The 19,113-nt window shown below is 57.6% G+C and overlaps 1 protein-coding gene across 3 annotated transcripts; it reads left to right on the plus strand.

Annotated features, from left to right (window-relative positions):
• The first annotated feature begins 912 nt into the window (after positions 1-912).
• On the plus strand, positions 913-18,029 carry GRK6 (G protein-coupled receptor kinase 6). 3 transcript variants are annotated; one of them, XM_067304548.1, is made up of 16 exons: positions 913-1,028; positions 4,574-4,669; positions 7,826-7,938; positions 8,265-8,342; positions 8,610-8,710; positions 10,064-10,156; positions 10,489-10,552; positions 11,125-11,265; positions 11,911-12,101; positions 12,895-12,932; positions 13,072-13,161; positions 13,253-13,461; positions 13,748-13,885; positions 14,222-14,359; positions 14,566-14,700; positions 15,597-18,029. In XM_067304548.1, the coding sequence occupies exons 1-16, from the start codon at positions 977-979 to the stop codon at positions 15,600-15,602; spliced, it is 1,683 nt and encodes a 560-aa protein (XP_067160649.1). In that variant the 5' UTR covers positions 913-976; the 3' UTR covers positions 15,603-18,029. The 3 variants fall into 3 exon arrangements, with proteins under 3 accessions (XP_067160649.1, XP_067160648.1, XP_067160650.1); XM_067304547.1 differs by having other exon boundaries at positions 16,347-18,029; XM_067304549.1 differs by having other exon boundaries at positions 11,125-11,254; positions 11,957-12,101; positions 16,347-18,029.
• The last annotated feature ends 1,084 nt before the right edge of the window (positions 18,030-19,113 follow it).

Raw genomic sequence — 19,113 nt, forward strand, 5'->3', positions numbered from 1 at the left:
CCTACGCTGCAGCTTTCCTTTCAATGGGATGAAGCTGCTTCTAATTGAAGTACCAAAAAAAAAAAAAAAAAAAAAGCTTTTAGAGCAAATCAGGAGAAGGAACAAACCTCCAGAAGCAGTAGTACTCACTCAAAAGCCCTAAAGGGCCTCAAATACCAAAACGATGGAGAGCCAGTCCCCCAAATCAGCCCCAGGGGGAGGAAGGCTGGCAGCACAACACCCACAGCCCCCACGAGCGCCGCGGAGGTGACGCCGGGATCGCAGTGAGGAAACCCGAAACTTCCCCCAGGCCTTTTGCAGAGCGGCAGGTGACAAGCAGACAGAGACGGGAAGCGACACACGGCCGGTGACCGCGCACCCTCCCCCTCACAACTGTGCCCTCCCACCGCCCTACACGACTACTTTTGCCCCGGAATCCCATTATATAGGGCCGCTTGGCCCCGCCCCCATGAAACGCTCCTATCACGACGCTGTTCTGCGCGGAGTGGCAGCTCCCAGCCCAATTAGATGCGGCAGAAGGCGGGGCCTTATTTGCGGTGGGCGCCGTTGGGACTTGCCCAATCGTTTTCCGGAGCTGCGGCTACGCTCTCTGACTGACATTTCCCTGCCCAATCAGCACGCGCCTCCCCCTCCCCGGGCAGCGCTTCGCCAATGGCCGCCGAATGACGCGCGCCGCTCTCCCTCTCTGCCCCCGCCCTCCCACGCCCCCGCCAGCCGCGGGCCAACGGGAGGGCAGCGGCGCGAGCGGAGGGGGCGAGGCTTCCTGGGGGGCTGGGCCAATGCGAGCGCGGCGCGGGAGGAGCGTGGGCCGCCATTGGCGGGCGCGGGGGGCGGGGGCGGGGCGCGGCGGCGGCGGCGGCGGCGGCGGCGGCGGCGGCGGCGCTGGGGGGAGGCGGCGGCGGCGGGGCGCGAGCCGAGCGGCGGGGAGCGGCGCGGAGCCGGGCGGCAGGCGGCGGCGGCGGCGCCGCCCGGGCCCATGGAGCTGGAGAACATCGTCGCCAACACCGTCCTCCTCAAGGCCCGCGAAGGTGAGCGGCGGCGCCGGGCCGCCGCCGGGCCCCGCTCGGCGCGCCGGGGCCCGCGGGGAGGCGGCGGGCACGGCCCCGCCGCAGGGCGAGTCCCGCCGCGGCCCGGGGGGCGCCTGCGCCAGGCCGCCCCCGAAAGCCGCCGGGGAGCCGGGCGGGCTGCCGGGCCCGGTACCGTCCGTCCCCGGCGCCCGCCGGGAGGGCCGCGGCCCGGCTCACCCGGTGCTGCGGGCACGGGGGCGGCAGCGCGCAGCTTTGGCCGCCGCCGCCCCCGGAGCCGGTTCCGCCCCGGGCAGCCCGCGTTGCTCAGCGCCGTCGGCCGTGTGTCCTCGCCGGGGCCGAGGCGGGAGGGAGCCTGGGCGGCTGCCGGGCAGCCCGGCCCGGAGGCGCCTCTTGGCCCGGAGGGGAAAAGCAGCTCGGGGTGTCCCGGGTGGAAAAGTTGCTTTCAGGCTGATAAACTGCGCTGCGACTGCTCCTTCCCACGCGAGGGCTGGTCCCGAAACCGCGCAGCCGTGAGCCCCAGCCTCCGCCGCCCTCACGCCGGCCGCGGCCCCGGTCCCGCTTGGCGACGACGCGAGTTTTGCTGGGAGCCCACAAGGCTGGCGCAGGGCCCTGGGGTGGGATGGGAGGCAGCGATAGGGTTGTCTGGAAGGTACGTGGGTGATAGTGGTATGAGCTGTGCGGGGAAGCCTCAGGATCGCTTACCAGAACTGGGAAGCCTTTATCTTATCACGCAGGAGCCCGGTCTTTTGGAGAGAAGATCGAATGCAGCCAGGCGTTGGGGAGTTCATTAGGGCACATGAAGCAAGGGGGAAGTGCAATCTCTCCTGTCGCTGAGCAGAACTTTCTGGCCCACTTTGTGCAGCTGGCTAAACCCTAGTAATTTTTGAGCCTGAGGGCCCACTGAAATCTAGTTAGAGGGCTTTAGAGATTAGATTTGTGGGAGCAAAAAGGACTGAAATTAAATTTACACGGGCAGAAACGTTTTTGAGCTGCTTGAAAATCAGGCTTAGCGTAGATACTTCAGGCACGGTGACCACAGAAGCAGTGTGTCTGTAGGTGGGGAATCTAATCCTTGCCATTATGGTTTAAATGAAAGCAAATTTAGAGAGAACCAAACAGCAGCAGTTGTGACTTCTAGACATGAGACGCTGCAGAGTGACCAGGACACTGGCTTGTGTTGTCTGGTGCCTTCGACAAAGTGGAGTTTGGTCAGTGGTGCAGAGGGAAGAGCTGGACAACTGCTGCATTATTTCTGTGTGCCTCCAGCACCTCTCTGCCTTTGTAGATAATGGTCACTTTGGCGGCAACCAGGTATGATCCACTCCCATGCTCGTGTTGGATGTATGGGATAGGGGTGCCAGGGCAGAGCAGGCAGCGTGTGCCAGCGCCACGAGTGGGAGATCCAGCTGTACCCCTGCGTACCAGGCAGTTTGTGGCCTGCAAAAGCAGCAGGCGGCTGCACTGCCTTTCCACTGCTCTCCCACCTACGGCTGCATGGCCTTGGTGGCCTCTGAGGTGAGCTGCAGCATCCGGTGTAACAGGACAGGGCTGCTTTGCTGGCCAGGTCCAGAAGCAACACATGCTTTGCTCCAGCCCAGCCTTTTTGGAAGCCTCCTGATCTGGTGTGGGAGTGCAGGGCTGAGGTTGCCCTGGACCTGCTGAGGAGGTTGTTAACAGCAATCTTTAGCTGTTGCTATAAGATGACCAGGCTCTACATTTCCTTTAAACTGTTTGAGGAACTTAGGAGGGTCTGGGCCAAGGAAGGTGAAAGATCCATCCCCTGTCATCCCCCTTGCCCTGTAGCCTTTGGTGGAGGGACAATAGACCAGCTTGGAGATATCATCAAGCCCTGAAACTCTCTGTGGGGAGCTTTGGGTGGAGACTGCCCTGGGTGGAGTCTGTCCTGTCCCCAAAGGGGGGATGGAGGTGTGCAGGCAGGAGGTGTGCAGGCAGCACCGGCGCAGCATGCAAGTTCCCTGCTCTCGGTTGTTTGCTGCATTGCCTGGAGGGCGGGGGAGAACCTTGCTGAAGAGCACTGGAGCCGCCTCTCAAAGCAAACAAGTCAAGGAACTGCAAGGTGCAGATCCTCATCCTCAGTGTGTCGTAGGGCCTTACTGCCTTTCCTTAAATGCTCGTGGGGATGGGGATGGCTTGTCCTCCTGTGCCTTCACTTACTGGTTGTCCCTGTCCGTTTTGTTGCTGCAAGCCGTGGCTGACAAGAAGGTGTCTGCGCTGCTGGTTTCTTCCACCCCTGCTTACCCTTGAGTCACTTCCTTCCTGAGTTTGTACAATCGTGCAGCCCAGCTGCTGGTGTGGGGCAGATGTAACAGCGCTACCCAGAGTGTGCCAGGAGGTCAGACGTGAGGCCCGTGCTGCAGAAAGGCTGGCTCTGATGGCCCTGTCCCACGGGCCTGTCCAAAGCTTCCTATGGTGGTGGGTGCAGGATGCCAGGAGAGTGGCTGCAGGGACTGTCTAGGGTTAGGGGTAATCTTGCATATGCAGTGGAGGAATGTGTTATAAAACTGTTTCCCAAGAGCTGATAAATGATGTTCAACGCTCCCTGATTTAAGAAAGCCGTGCCTTTGGCCCAACTCAGCAGAGTGGTTTAATGCACTTCCAAAGGGGGATTGGGGATTGTATGTTTGTTGAGACTGAGCAGGAGGGAAGAAAATCCCTCAAGGTTTGCTGATCTGAGCAATCAGGCATACAAGTATTTCAGTACTTCGTGCTTGCTGTAATGTAGATTTTTCCGTCTATCTAGAAGCTTTCCCACCCTGTCCTACAGCAGTGGGCATTTACTCCAACAACTGAAGCTGGAATGGTATCTGGCTCTTGGATCTTGCTTTTCTGAGGCTAGCTTATCTCTGGAGAGAGGTGGGAGTGTCCCCACTTCACAGGTGGGAAACCTGTGATGAGCCCCAGGCAATGCAGTGAGTTGTCTGTGGAGCAGGGATTAGGAATTCCTGTCTCCCAGCTTCATGTCCTTTCTCTAAGAGCCCCTCCCTAAAGTAAGCAGTCAGTCTGGAATGAGTAGGTGGCATCAACATCTTCACTACAGCAGGAAACTCACAGTGAGGAGCTTCACACTGAGCAAGGCTTGGTTTCGAAAGGTGATGAGTTATGCAAAGGTCCCAAGGACAGGCCTGGGAGCCAAGAACTCTTGTGCAGACATAGAGTAACCTGTGGCTTTAGGCACTCCTGTCCCTGTGCCTTGATTTTACCATCTTAAATATAAGTAACTGAAATGGGCAGATGAAGGTTGTCAGTGTTACTGATTGTGACTTTGTGCTGCCTTTGGACAGCCAGAATGGTTAGTCCATCTATTTCCTCCAGCAGTCAGGCTGAGAATCTGGCACTTTTGTTCCGTCAGCCAGGAGGCAGCGATACCACCTGTGTCTTGTTTTCCTCGTAGACTCTTGCCTGGACTTGCTTGTGTAAATGGCCAGAATGGTGTCACCTCTCTTGGCTCCTAGTGTTGTGAGATTGGGCTGTAATTGGATCTCCTTCATTCATAACTCATAATACCAATTTTGTACCTCTTGCAGGCGGTGGCGGAAACCGGAAGGGCAAGAGTAAGAAATGGCGTCAGATGCTGCAGTTCCCCCATATCAGCCTCTGTGAGGATCTTCGACAAACCCTTGGTGAGACATGTCTTTTGGTGGGAGCTGAGCGATGCCCTGGCTCTGCTCTGGAGTGGTGTGTTTCGGTGAGCGCGTGCAGCTGATGGGGCTGTTCATGCCTTGTGCTGCCAAAGCTGGATGCACTTAAATGCGACTGAGTCATGCAGAGGTCAAGGACATGTAATGGGGCACGCATTGGCCAAAGCCCAGCCAGGCTCACTCAGAGTCGGGGTGCAGGGAAGAAAGGATGGGTAGGTAAATCACAGCTGCATGGCGCTTGCTGGACAATACCTGTTGATGTATTCACAAGCCTTCTAGACTGCGATGGCTGTCACTAGAGACAAGCACCTTTCTCTGCGGAAACAGACCTGCTGAGTGTTGCAGAGCTTTGGAGCATAGCTCAGGGGTGCCTCTACATTAATAACACAGGTTCTGCTAATGTCCTCTGGACTCTCTGGCTAGGACTCAGTCCTGAACTTTAGACCTGAGCTTCTAACACTAATGTAGCAGCTTTACTCCAGGCAAAATTGTGTTCTTGCTGTACAGCATGGATGAGAATTGTGCAGTCGGGCAGGGCTTGGTCTGTCATTTTAGTATTGCACTTTGTACTGCTCATGGTTTTAATGTTGTTTGTGCAGCAGGCTTGGTCCTGATCTCATATGAAATTGTGTTGGGACATGTCTTTGGTTCTTGAACAGGGAGCACTGGGGAGCAGCAAAGCTGTGCAATAAACCTGTGACATCTTTTGGGGAAAAGGAGAGCTGCTTTAAGTTCAGCTGCCAGCTGGAATGGTGGCATACTGGTTAGCCTTGCTTCAGAGCAGGTGTCACTGAACTGGCTGAGTCTGGGAGGTTTCTGCAGCTACAGACCCTATTCTACTCTGTCCAAGCGTTCTAGAACCTGGTAGCCCCAAGGAAAAGGGTCTGGCTCCGTTTCGGGGCACATTGGACTGGAGCAGTTGGTCTAACTTCACTTCCATCATCCACGCTGTACCTCCAAGCTTGCAGTAGCCCAGGTCTGCTGCCCTGCGTATGCCATTCACCATCTACCTGGGGTGGGCTTCAAAGCTGCGTGTAGCAAATTGAATGCTCTAGCCCTGGTTTTGCTGAAAACTGCATCTCTGGAGCAAGTCCTGACCCCTGAATGCATTTCTGGCATGGGCTCTCCTCGTAGTTCACATCTTGGCCATCCCAACCTCTTTCTGCTTTTCTGACTGTTGTGTGCTCTCAGCAGAGCTTTCCTTCAGCTGAGGCCTCTCTTCTGAGTGCAGCTGCCCTTCCTGTGGGTGTCTTGATATGTTTTCCAGCACTGAAGTTCATCTTTGTTATGCTGCCCGTTTGCCAGTGGTGAGTGCTGGTGCTCTGTCTGTCTCTATTGTCCCAGTGTCCAGGACAGTGCTATTGTGTTGCTTTGGGAGGCAAGTCCCTCCCAGCCTCTGGCTGTCACAGCCCATGCCTCCACTTCCCCTTGAGAAGGCACGAGAGACTTGCTTCTGCCCCTGTGGTGGCTGTCCCTCTCGGTTCCCCCCTGGGAGAGACAGCCCCGTTCCTCGTGCATTGGTCACCCTTCACTGTCTTTGTTTTGCTCTCGCGGCCTGCTAGAAAGACATTTGCTTCCTATTCCAGAGGTTTGGCAGGATCGCCAGCATGGTGGAGCTGGCTGCCTGCTTTGCATGCTCTGACCACAGAGAGCAACCTCGTGTGTGCCCGGGCAGTTGCAAGGGCAACCGAAAACTTCTGATCTTGCGGGCTGCAAACCCTTGTCTTCCCCAGCTAAAGGGAACTCCTTTCCCTGCAGACAAGGAAATAGCCTGGCACGGGCCGAGCAGACACGATGGCCCCCTCCCCCACGGCGGGCCAAGCTGTCTCGGCGCTCTTGTACACCCGTCAGGAAGCCACAGCTTCCTCGGGAGAAACTGCTGTGCAGGGCGGGGAAGGCCTGCAGTACCCGGCGCCGGAGAGTGCGAAGGGCCCGGGGCAGGGCCCAGGGCAGGGTGAAGTACAGATGGGTGCTGATCAGGGCACTAGGCACTGGATGGATGCTGCAGCAGGGAAGCCAGAGGTCAGATTTCAAGAAGAGCTTCCTAACAGCACGTAATCTGATGTAATTTGGCAGGAGAGGGAGAGGAAGAAGGTAAAAACCCCCAGCACTGAGATCTTTGCAGACAGATGAGACAGACCTCTCTGGGGTTTGGTTTGGGTAGCAGAATAAGTGTCCTGCTGTGTCACACTTACGGGGAGCATGGAGGAGTCCCTAAGAGCCAGGGAATGGCTGCACATCCGTATTCCAGGCAGCCTATAACCCTCCATGGCAATGACTGTAATAGAAATCTGCTCTGGCCCAAGACTAGCTGAGATTTTACTGGTGACCTGGAAGGGGAAAAAGACCTACTAATATTCAGGGGAAAAAAAACCTTTTAAAGATGACTGGAGAAATGAGGATAGATTACTAATCTTTCATTGAGCTGGAAGTGCTCTAGATAGTCAAAGGTGTTTGGGCCTGGCATGCCAGAATGCAGAGGACCCTGGGGAGAAGGGCATGGGGAATTGCCAGAGGAAACAGCTCCAGAGGGCAGTAGGAGCTGACGTACAAACAGGCAGCCGTCCAGTGAAGCAGAGGTGGTCTAATTGCTGTACACAGCATTAACAGGAAATACTATGGAAATAATGCTCTCCATTTCAGTACTACTGTTTCCAGCGTTTTGGTGGAAATCCTTGGTAAATTTGAGGGCTTTGTAAGAGCCATCAGAGCACCTCTTGCTGGGAGATCTGCCCAGGAACAAGCTTGATGTGTTTCTCTTGTCCCAAAGAAAGTTGTGTGTCTGGAACAGTCAGTTCATCTCTGCAAGTAGAGGATTGAGAAGAGAGCTTCCAGCTGAGCAGGAGATACCAAGATGCCTTCCTAGAAACAAGAAGGGGCGAACTGTACAGAAAAGCTGTTAAAACTTCTTTCAAGGAAGAAAACTCTTCCATAGGGTGACATAAAAGCTCAGTCATGCCAGCCTCTTGTCCCTGTTGGGTGTATTTTGCTGTCCTGGGAGTCTCAGGCTGGCAGGGCCTGTGTGAGCAGCCAGCTGACTAGTCACAAGCCTCTCCATGGCTGCCTGCGGCCAGGACGGTGGGCTGTGGCTGCTGCTTTGGGGTTGGCAGTGCATGATCTTCTCCTCCACATTTGCAGAGCGGGACTACCACAGCCTGTGTGAGAAGCAGCCCATCGGGCGCATGCTCTTTCGGCAGTTCTGCGAGACACGACCTGAGCTGTCACGCTGCGTCAAGTTCCTGGATGCTGTGGTAAGAGCAAAGCCCGTCAGGCTTCTCTGGGGGAGGTAGGGATGTTCTTGGCGTTCTGGGCACAGACCAGTTGGCCTTGGGCATTGGAGCTGTTGCCAGGTACTTTTGGGCCTGTAGGGTTTTCCTGAAGGAAGAACCTGTGAGCTGCAGTTTCTCCAGGATAGGGCTGGGCCTTTGCTTAGGGAGCAGTTTGCTGGAGATCTGGTTTCCGGGAAAGCACGGGATCTTGGTACCTTGGGCAGGGTGTTGCTGCTGTGCAGCTGTTGCCTGGTAGCAAGGCTTGATTACTGGCTGGGCCTGCTCCTGACAGTGTTTGCTCTGTGCAGGCAGGGTACGAAGTGGCTCCAGATGAGAAGCGGAAGGAATGCGGGCAACACCTGATTGAAAAGTACTTGAAGCCAAAGGTGAGTGAGAGGTCTGTGTTTGCTGCTTGCAACAGTAGGAAAACAGTTGGAAAGCCAACAACTGTCATTACCCGTGTCCTGCTGCAGTGAATATGCTGGGCAGAGTGGTGAGTATAGCGCCTCCCGTCACCCCACAAGTGACTCTGTTGCTTTTCCCTCTGGCCCTAAATCAGATGAGCACCTGTGTGCTGTTCCTGTGGGTTCGTCTTTCTAGGCTGGGCCCTCAGGCTCTGCTCCCTGTGTCTGACTTTATCCTTTTGTCCCCAGAGCGAGGACCATGTGCCTGAAGTCCCCTCACAGTTGGTGAGTACCTGTTGTGAGAGGCTGGAGCAGGAACCTTCCAAGGAGCTCTTCAAAGAATCCACTAAGTAAGTTGGAGTGCTGGGGCCTCCCCACGGGTCGCACCATGGTCCAGTGATAGATCCTGCAGCTAACTCGCCTCATCCATCATGGTCCCTTCCTCCAGGGCGGTGAGGGCTGGTGCTAAGGCTGAGACTGCTCAGGCTGGAGCCTGGGGAGTTTCAGGCTAGCAGTTTGCAGCAATCCATGCGAGTTTGGCCAGCACAGCTACAGGGAGCTCCTGTGGGCTCTGGGTACCACATGTTGCAGCAGAAACCTTTGTCCCCCCTAACAATCTGCCATAGGTCTGAGTTGCCATTTGGAAAGACCCCATTTTGGCAAGCCTCAGCATCAGGCCGTGCTGTTTCTGGTCTTGTGTCTGGGTCTCATAGTCACCCGTAATGCAGTGCTGATTGGTGCAGTCCCAGTGCGAGCTGTCCTCTCCCACTGTCCGCAGATGTGCCTGTTGTGGCTAGGTTATGGTAGCTGTTGCTGCAGGAATCTGAGGTCACCTCTGTTCCTTGGACTCGTGGCAGAAACAGTGACTGAGGTCTTGGATCTGGGTGTGAAGAGGAAGCTGTTAGGCAAACTGGGCTCACGGCCTCCACCCCTCTTTGAACGGTAGCTTGAGCACATTGCCTAATCGAGTGCAGGGCTGTGGCAATGGGTTTGCTGCAGTCTTCTGGGGAGCGTTAACTCGGTGTGTGGTAACTAGTGTCGCTGTCTGAATGCAGAGCCTCCGGGCTGGGCCCTGCCTTCTCTTGGCAAGCCTTGAAAGGGGAAGGACCCATCCGCTTCTCCTTGATGCTTGTCTCCAGTCTAGACACTGTGTCTAAGGCTCTTTACTCCGCTGGGCAGCCCCGGCACCAGTCTCCAAGGCAGTTAGCTCTCTCGAACAAGATCCCCTGTGGCCTTTTGTGCCGGATATTCAGCTGAAACTGAACAGCTCAGCGCCCTGTGCTGAATGTTGCTAGCAGCTTGAAGCAGCTGATTACAGCCTTGCGTGTGCATTTGCCGTGCAAGCAGAGGGGCAATTGCAAAGAGCCCCACCGTCCCGCTTTGTCCCGCAGCCAGGGCTGATGCAGAGGCCATAATTAGCAGTGCCAGCCCTGTCCCAGGGTGCCGCTTTTGTCGCAGCGGTACCTCCAGCACACCTTCTCTTTGCATCAGGCTTCTGTGTGCTAGCGCAGAGGGTGGGCTTTCTGGGCCAGGGCTGTGCAGGGTACGTGGGTGATTCAGCACAGCACCAGGCTGGGTGAGGGGATGGCAAGGTGATCGGGCTCTTGTTGGAGCAGCTTACCTTCTCTGTGCTTGGACCACTGGCCTGTTCTGTGGCTGGGAACAGCTCTCAGCAGCCTCACGGGCTCTCTGCTCTCTCCTAGGCTTATCCACGATTACCTGAGCGTGGCTCCCTTTGCTGACTACCTCGACAGCTTGTACTTCAACCGCTTCCTACAGTGGAAATGGCTGGAACGGTAATGTTCCCTGGCATCCCTGAGAGACCTGAACCCTGCAGCACAGTGGCTGCCTTGAGGGGTCCCTACAGCTCCTTCCTGTGCTGGGCCCTGGCAAGAACTGAAGGTCTGGCCTTTGCCTGCTCTTGCTCTCCTTCAGGGCCCTTTCTGGCACAAGCAACCTTTCCTAAGCACCCCAGCTTGCCTGCCTTGCAGGGGAGCAAGGTGTGTTCAAGCAGGGGTTCTGGGGTGAGCCACAGTCCCTCAGGCCAGGGCATGGGGGTGGTTTGGGCTTCAGCCCCTGCTGTCTCCCTCCCTGTTCCCATCTCACTCCAGTTTCCTTTGCCTCACAGGCAGCCAGTGACCAAAAACACTTTCCGCCAGTACCGTGTGCTGGGCAAGGGTGGCTTTGGAGAGGTGAGTGACCAGCATTTCCTCTGCATTCAGGCCGCCTGGCAGCCACCTTTGCCCACTGGGAGGTGGGGGCCTGGGCCTGCCGACCCAGGCTGGAGGCAGGTGCTGTAGCTGGCTGGACTGGGGGATTTCGCTGGGATATTCTCTTGGGCTCTGTGCCAGGCCCCGCTGCACTCTGGGCATTGCATTATCTGTCAGTTCCCCTCTGATGGGCAGGAGATCCCCTCTTGCTGGACACAGGACATGCGGGAAGGGGTTGCACAGGTGGGTAGCATGTGCTTTGTGGTGCACGCTGCTGCCTGGGGAGAGGGTCAGGTCTATTCCCAGCGTCTTGGCAGGGAAAACAGCAGTCCAGAAAACTGTCACTCTCCCAGGTTTCCTCCTGTTTCTGGAGCGGCCTCCTGCCTTCCCAGGCGCCGGCCTCAGACGCCTCCTGGGTGTCTGCTAATGTATCTGTTCAGAGTGAAGTTATGACAAGGGCATCTTTGCCTTCCCATGCCTCTTTCTGAGAGCAGGACATAGACCCTGCCCTGGATGCGGCAGTGGGAGGGTGTTGAGCCTTGTCCCTCCTCCAGGTTTGTGCCTGCCAAGTGCGTGCCACAGGGAAGATGTATGCCTGCAAGAAGCTGGAGAAGAAACGGATCAAAAAGCGGAAGGGAGAGGCCATGGCCCTGAATGAAAAGCAGATCCTGGAAAAAGTGAACAGTAGGTTTGTAGTAAGTACATAGGAGTTGCTCTCACTTTGCACCGCGGGGCTGCGGTGGTTGATTTCTCCTGCAATCAGCCAGCCCAGCACCTCTGTGCTCCTCACCCTGTGTGGAGAGGCAGGAGTAGGCCCTGCCCATGGGATAGGGTCTTGGCGGCTGCTGAACTTCACTTCCCTCCCATGAGTCTGGGATCTGGCAGGACCTCCTGCTGCCTCCACAAGGTGACCTAAATGTTCCAGTAGGCAGGTCGCAGGGCTCCCATAGGCAGGACTGCGCTGAGGCATGGGCAGCCTGACACCTCCCATTATGGAGGTTTCATCAGATGATACCCTGAGGTTGCTTTTGGGCACTGCTTGCCCCCAGAGGGGAGCAGCTTTGGCTCAGAACAGCATCCTCCCCACCTGAGGAAAGCTGGGGGTGTGCAGGGGCTGCTGGGCACTTCCAGGTCCTCCCTGGGTTTGAACGGTTCCCCCTCTGCCTCCTCTGCTGGCAAAGGCCCTATCCTCAGCCCCTCTGCGTCTGGTAGGGGATGGGGGGTTGAGGCATCTCCGTCCTGCTGTGACTGGCTTCTGGGGTGACAAGGTGCCCATCAGAGTGTGGGCATCTCCCTGTTGCAGCTGTGTCTTCTAACAGCCTTTCTGCCCTGAATTGCAGGTGAGCTTAGCCTATGCATATGAAACTAAAGATGCTCTCTGCCTAGTGCTGACCCTCATGAATGGAGGGGACCTCAAGTTCCATATCTACCACATGGGAGAGGCTGGCTTTGAGGAGCCCCGGGCAGCGTTCTATGCTGCCGAAATCTGCTGCGGCCTCGAGGACTTGCACCAGGAGAGGATAGTGTACAGGTGCGTGCTGCCTGTCCCCCACTGGGAGACCTTGTACCAGCTGCAGAAACAAGAGGGTTCCTGCTGCTCTTACCAGCCCAGCTGGGTCTGTCTGCTCAAGAAAATAAGCTCAGACTTGAAACCAGCACAGAGCTGGATGAGTGGTGATCAGGAATGGAAAGCTGATCTTGTGGGAGAGATAGGAGAGCTTGGCTTCTTATACTGGTAAATGAACACCAAGAACAGGATGTGATCATGCTGTGAATGCCTCAGGGCGCACACTTGGGTGCTTAACTCTACAGACAGTATTGACACTAGAATAAAGGAGGGTAAGCTGCTGTGGTACACTCAGGCTGGGAGCTGAGCAGGAGGAAGAACAAGCTGACTATACTCATTGAGTTGTGTGATACAGCATTAGGGATAGCATGGCTGGATGCAGAGCCAGGAAGTCCCCTCTAGTCCTGCCTTCTGCCTTTCCCAGGGCTGGCCTTGGAGCATGGGCAGGGCAGGCAGAAGTCCGTGCTCCTTCCGTCTTACAGGGCCAGCTCTGTGCCGAGTTCTGCACACGCAAAGAAGGAAGCAGCAGTGCGCTCACCGCTTCCTTCTCCTGAAGGGTTGAAATCACTGTTGTGACCTGCCTCTGTGCCTAAGAGGGAGGAGTTTGCAGGGCTAACCCCAGGAGGAGGTTATCTGTGTGCCTGGGGCAGGGGTGTTACATCCCTCTGCTGCTTATCTGTGACTTTGATATGTTGCTGCTTCCTGTGACCTTGCTTTGACAACAGGCTTCTTGCTAATCGAGTCTCTTCCTTCTTAGGGACCTGAAGCCAGAGAACATATTGCTAGATGACCATGGTGAGTGCAGGGTGAAGAGCCACTCTGCTCCTGGGTCTTTCTCCCTTCCCATGCTTGAACCAGGGTTGCCTGTGTTCTTGGCAGCTTCAAGTACTGTCCCTTGGTCCTGTCCTGTTAACTTGCCCTTTCCTTTGTGCAGGTCACATCCGTATCTCAGACCTGGGGCTAGCTGTGCACGTGCCAGAGGGCCAAACAATCAAGGGCCGGGTGGGGACAGTTGGCTACATGGGTAAGTGGCCCCAGTTTAGTCAAAAAGTGTGCTCTGACTGCACACAGGCTCTCCCTGCCCTCACACATCCCTCTCCCCTGCTCCTGTGCAGCTCCAGAGGTGGTGAAGAATGAACGCTACACATTCAGCCCAGACTGGTGGGCTCTGGGCTGCCTGGTGTACGAGATGATCGAGGGACAGTCCCCTTTCCAGCAGCGCAAGAAGAAGATCAAACGGGAGGAGGTGGAGCGGTTGGTGAAGGATGTGCAGGAGGAGTACTCAGAGAAGTTCTCGCCCTGCGCCCGCTCCCTCTGTACCATGGTACGAGTGGGCATCACTGTCCCTTTGCACCCACCACCCCCTTTGCCCATAGTAGCCGAGTGTCGGGGCTGCTCACCATGGAGGTGCTGGTGGCAGCCAGGTTCCCTTGCTCTGGCTCTGATAAGACAGCACGGGAAGGTTCAGGGTGCTCTGATTGCTCACGGTCCTGGCTGGCTAGTGAGCTCATGCTATCCTTAGAGATGTACCACAGGAGCCCAGCTGACCTCCGGGCTGCTCCTCCTGCAGATGACCCCCGCCTACAGTGCTGATTCCCTTTGTGTTGCAGCTTCTGTGCAAAGACCCTCTGGAGCGCCTGGGGTGCCGAGGAGCTGGGGCCAGGGAAGTGAAGGAACACCCTCTCTTCAAGCACCTCAACTTCCGGAGGCTGGAAGCAGGCATGCTGGAACCCCCCTTCAAGCCGGACGTAAGTGCCTGGCCAGGAAGAGCGGTCCATGTCTCAACCTCTTCAGTCATTGATGCTGTCAAGGGAAGCAGAAGTCCTGGGGTGGCTCACCTGAGGAGAGGGTGCCTTCCCCCTGCCCTCCTGTGCAGGGATGTTTCTGGAGATGCTGCTCTGGCTGCTGGCAGGAGGGATGCTGGTTGCAAGTGGATCTGGCCAGTTCTTCTAGCCTGGCAGAATGGGGCTGCAAGCTCTGGGCTGCAGGGAGAGGGGGCCTTGGTTTGGTCAGGAGGCACAGTTATTTGAGTGGTGTGGCATCATTGTGGAGCCTGGCATTAGGGCAGTGTTTGTGCTCTTTAGCCCCAGGCCATCTACTGCAAGGATGTTCTGGACATCGAGCAGTTCTCCACGGTGAAGGGGGTTGAGCTGGAGCCCACAGACAATGACTTCTACCAGAAGTTTGCTACGGGAAGCGTGCCTATTCCTTGGCAGAACGAGGTAGGTGGGGACTGGTGTGGGGGGGAGCCCCTTTTCGCAGGACAGATCTTCACTCCTGCTTGTGCTCGCCATGCTGGCTGAGCAGTGTCCTGCAGGGTTCAGTCTCTGTGCTCTCCCTCCTGTTCTTACGCTCTGCCAGGCTCTTGATGCTGGGCTTTGCGTGCAGGTGTCTGGCAGCTGCCGCAGCCATCTTTTCCCTTTTCCAGATGATTGAGACAGAATGTTTTAAGGAGCTGAATATCTTCAGCACAGACGGCACAGTGCCCCCAGACCTGGACTGGAAAGGGCAGCCTTCTCCGCAGCCCAAAAAGGGCTTACTTCAGCGCTTCTTCAGCAGACAGGTAAGAGTGTTAGCCCAGCGTTTCCTCCACAGCAAGTCCTCTAGCAGCGCTGAACCTGCTGCCCACCAGCGCCAGGCAGATCTGGCAGGGAGGTGGACACAAGGGAGCAGCAGGCACAGCGTCTCCCTGTGCCAGGTGGCCTGACCGCAGGGCTCTCAGGGGACCTGTGCAAGGCTGCAGGGAGCTCCACTGCCTTCTCTGCGCCCCTCCTCTGTCCTGCTGATCAGATAGGCCTGCCCCAGGGAGCCAGCCCTCACCTGGCTGGCACTCCCCTTGCTGCACATGAGGGGACTAGGACCAAGTGTCCCAACTAAAACATGCTGCAGTCATACAGATGGAGGGATGTTGCTGAAGGCACTAAAATGGCAAGTCCTCTCCCTTCCTACATGAATGCTTCCTTCCCTGAGGAAGACCTTGCTCTTGGTATGGGGTTTGTGGGCTCCCCAGAGCAGTTCTGCCAGATCTGGAACAGGCAGAGTACTTCTCGGAGCAGTGCTTTTGAGGGATGAGGAGGATGGGAATATCTTGAGCACTGCTATTAGTTTTCTTGCCTGCATGTCTCCTCTGGGCCAGAACAGCCTTTGCCTTTCCAGGACCAGCAAAGTCTGGGCTGCTGTCCTTTAACAGCTGCTTGCAGCTGTGGGACTTGAGCGTGGTTGGCTCTGGCCTGCTCTGGACCCATTTTCAGCCACCCAGTTCTGACTCCTCCTTCCCCACCTAGCTCCAAGTTGTGCTTCACTGTTTGATGGGAGCCTTGTGTCCTGACCTAGCCGGAGCCAGCTCTGGACTGGGGTACCCTGCTGTCTGCTCTTCCCTAGGCAGGCAGAACCTGCCCAAGGATGGGCTGCCTGTGGCAGAGGTTGAGCTGTGATTTGCCACGTGTTTTCTCTTTCCAGAGGTGAGCAGTCTCCCTCCTGGCTGCTCTGCTCAGGGAAATACCTGGTGGCCCGTGGACATGGCAAGATCTGGGAGAGAGGAGTGGTCCTTCACTGCCTAACCCCTTCCCCCAGCAGAGCACATGCTGCTTGTTGTTCTAACTGCCCCTGAGCCACTAATCCTGCTTCCCTGCTCTTGCTGCCTTCCCCGCTGCGGGGGAGCCTTGCCCCCAGCCTGAGCCGAAACTGCCCCCACATTGCTGCTGCTGGGAGCCCTGCTCCCAGGGGGCCACAGGAAGCTCGGGGTTCCCTTTCCTCCCCTGTTCAGCTGTCCAGGACACACAGAAGGGTTGAGAAACTGTGAAGGGTTTGTCCCTGTCCTGTGCCCCAGCTCCAGCAGGAGGGCTTCAGTTGCCTTTCTGGCCTGATGAGCCCTGCCTGGGGCAGGTTATACCTGCTGGCACTGAGCTGTGCCCCGGGGTGGCTATAGTCTCGGGACCCCATCTTCCCCCTAGCTTCCAAGCTAGTCAGCTGTGTGCTCATGTGTACGTCTGCCAGGAGCCAATCCCCAAGATGCAGCTATGCTGTTCCTCTGCAGACTTGGGGTCCCCTCTAGCCCATTCCCTCTGTGTAGCTCTCCTGCACACAGGCTGGGGAGCCTGGATCTTCCCTGCCAGAGGGCAGCTGTAGGCTGGGTTGTGTGACCATGCTCACCCTCTGCTTGCTGTGCTCCTCTCTCCCTCTTCCCTCTCATTGCCCTTCTGACTTCAGGACTGCTGTGGAAACTGCAGCGACAGCGAGGAAGAGCCCACCCGGCTGTAGAGCACAGCTTGTTCTCCAGCCCCTGGGACCCTCTTGCCTCTCCGGGTGCCCAGCAGAACAACAGGCCAGCCTGAAGGACAAGGTAGCAGTGGCTCCACAAGGTGGATTTGTTTACAGCTTTGCACATCTGTATTTGAAGACTGTGAGGATGGCTTCAGGGCTGGCAGCAGCACATACCGTCTGCCTCAGGCCAAGGAGCCTCTAACTGTTGGGAAGCCATCATCCCTAAGACAGACCTGGATGCTCCCGAATCTGCCACTTGGGATTGTGCTGCTGCCCACTGGCTGCTGCTCCCCTCCCGGGCTGAGGGTGGGAGGGAGGGATGGCACTGACGTGGGCAGAGGCCAGGCTGGAGCAGCTCTGTTGACACATTCCACGGTGCTGAAGCGGCACTGCAGGTTTGGTGTATATTTATATACGTTGGTCTGTACATATCACATGTTGTTTTTTAATCTATAGGTGGGGGCCTGCACTGCCCCCACCCTGTCACAGGCACAAATGTCCTCCTATGGGGGGAGTGACAGTCCCAGCTTTGTACCAGGGAGTCCTGGGCAGAGGCCTTCTGTGCCTTGAGGTGTCTAAAGCATCTTTCCTGGACCTTTCTGGCCATGCTGAGGCGTCCCTGGCTCCAGAGGAGTCCATTGCTCAGCCTTGAGGCACAGGAAACTGCTGTGCCAAAGCGTCTATCATCGCATCCTGGCAGCAGAGCGTCACTGCTTCATCCCTGCTTCCCTGTCTGCTGAGCCTGCTTCCTCCTGCCTTGTCTTGCACATGATGCCAGCTCCTGGGAGCTGATCCCGGCCCTCTCTTCAGACCGTTGGCGGGCTGCCACAGCACAGCAGGATGTAGCTGCTCCCACAGCACCTGCACGGAAGGTAACTGCTACTGAGTCTGAAGGGTTGATCTGATGCCCCACATGGTGCAGGAGGTCCCCAGCACAGTCCCACCAGCTCTGGACCAGCCATCTGTGCTTGCTGTGGAAAGCTGGTGGGTGCAGGCAGGCCCTGGGCCCAGCTTGCTGTCGGTGACTGCCATGCAGTGGCATGAGTATGTCCGTGCAGCAGGCACGCAGTCAGACCTCGGACACGTAAGGGGCCCCACTCTTGGGTGGAAAAGCTGTGGTAAAGGAAACGTCCCCTGCTGGGGCCGTGCTGTGCACCATTACCCAAGAGTGAGCAAGGCCGGGACCAGCCCACCCGCTGCACCAGCTTAGCTTAGTGCCCGTCCTGAGGGGGGTCCTCCAGCACGTGGCCCCAGGAGCCGCCGGTGGCACAGCCCTTGTGCCGTAGGGCAGTGCAGCAGGGAGAGGGGCCTGAGCCTGCGCTGGAGCCCCCCCACGTCTCTGGGGAGCAGCGTCGCTTGGCCCTGCTCTCCCGCCCGTCCGTTCTGCTTGTCTGGTCCTGTGCACACTTGGTCCCAGCTGCGTCCCTAGCAATAACTGGTCTGTTCTGTGTGTGTGTGTGTGTGTGTGCGCGCGCATGTGCACGTGTGTGCGCGCTTGCGCGTGCGTGCACGCTGCTGCCTCGTGCTCATTCTGAGCCAGGCCCCATGGGTGGGCTGAGCACCTACTTGGACCTGTGGTATTTGCTTGCCTTGCACTAAAGTTTGAGAGTATTTAAATTTTTAACCTTTTGTTAAGTGTAAGATTTGCTGTGTCCTGTGTTACTGTCGTGCAGAGGTGAACTGAGTGAGCAGCACGCAGTGCGTTGTGCTCGTTCCCTTTCCTCACCTGGTGCTGGCCTGGCAGGGTCGCAGCAAGGTGGCCCTCGGTGGCTTCTCCCGGGCGAATTGGACCAGTCCAGGGCAGCAGCAGGTACAAAGCCTTGTGCCAGTGCCCAGCCACTGTCCTAGGGTGTGCTCATGTCTGCTGTGCCTTCCTGCTCCGGGCTCGTACCCGAGCTCCCCCATCTGCCCTTGGCACAGTCCCTCCTGGGTGCTGCACACCCCAAACATGCTCAGGGGCTGGGGGCAGAGCCCCGTCGCTCTCCTGGGCCCTGCACCCTGCTCCCCCAGGCCTCGGCCACAGCCGGGGGCTGTGCACGGTCCTTGTGCCAGCACCGGGCGCTGCTTCCTTGGCCCAACGTGCAGGGCTGGGGCGGCTGCAGGCGCTGCCGGGGCTGCGGGGCCGGGGCCGGTGGCGGTGCCTGCGGCAGTGTCCCCAGCCTCGTGCGCGGCGCGGGGTGGCCAGGCGCACAGCTGCACAGGGATGAGAATAGCAAGTGCGGTGCGGTAGCTAGGGAACAGTTGCTATGGGAGCGGGCCGAGGAGGAGTTCTCACACTCGGAGGGGGCATCTTGGGGTAAAATCCAGGAATTTTCTGCAGCCGTGGAAAAAAGGAAGGCACAGTGGGGGGATGGGGACCGCCTGGGGAGGGCCGATCCCACGCGCCGGCTGGGGCTGGTCACGCTGCCCTTCCAGCACTGCCCGGACTGCAGCAGCCCGGCGCGGTGCAGGGACCGTGCCCCAGCCCTGGGGTACCAGCAGCTTCAGTGGTCTCCCACCCCAGTCCCAGTGGCTTGGTGGGGCACACCGGGGGTGGCAGGCAGCCCGGGGCTGAGCTGCGAGGACAGCAGGGGAGGCCCAGAGCACGGCCTTGAGCACTTGGCCGTGCACAGCACTGTCCGGGGGCCGTTTGCACCCCCAGGTCCCTGCTGGTGGGAGCAGCGCGGGACGAAGGGGTGCTGGTGCACAGCCCAGGATGGTCCCCAGCGAGCCG

This window comes from Apteryx mantelli, chromosome 14 (assembly GCF_036417845.1).
Source record: "Apteryx mantelli isolate bAptMan1 chromosome 14, bAptMan1.hap1, whole genome shotgun sequence".
Lineage (NCBI taxonomy): Eukaryota > Metazoa > Chordata > Aves > Apterygiformes > Apterygidae > Apteryx > Apteryx mantelli.

Excerpts from the sequence above, each read along its gene's own strand:
- GRK6 (XM_067304547.1), top strand. The coding sequence starts at position 977 with ATGGAGCTGGAGAACATCGTCGCCAACACCGTCCTCCTCAAGGCCCGC. Across the intron at positions 12,102-12,894 it reads CAGGAGAGGATAGTGTACAG|GGACCTGAAGCCAGAGAACA; the intron begins GTGCGTGCTGCC and ends CTTCCTTCTTAG. Across the intron at positions 13,886-14,221 it reads AACCCCCCTTCAAGCCGGAC|CCCCAGGCCATCTACTGCAA; the intron begins GTAAGTGCCTGG and ends TGTGCTCTTTAG.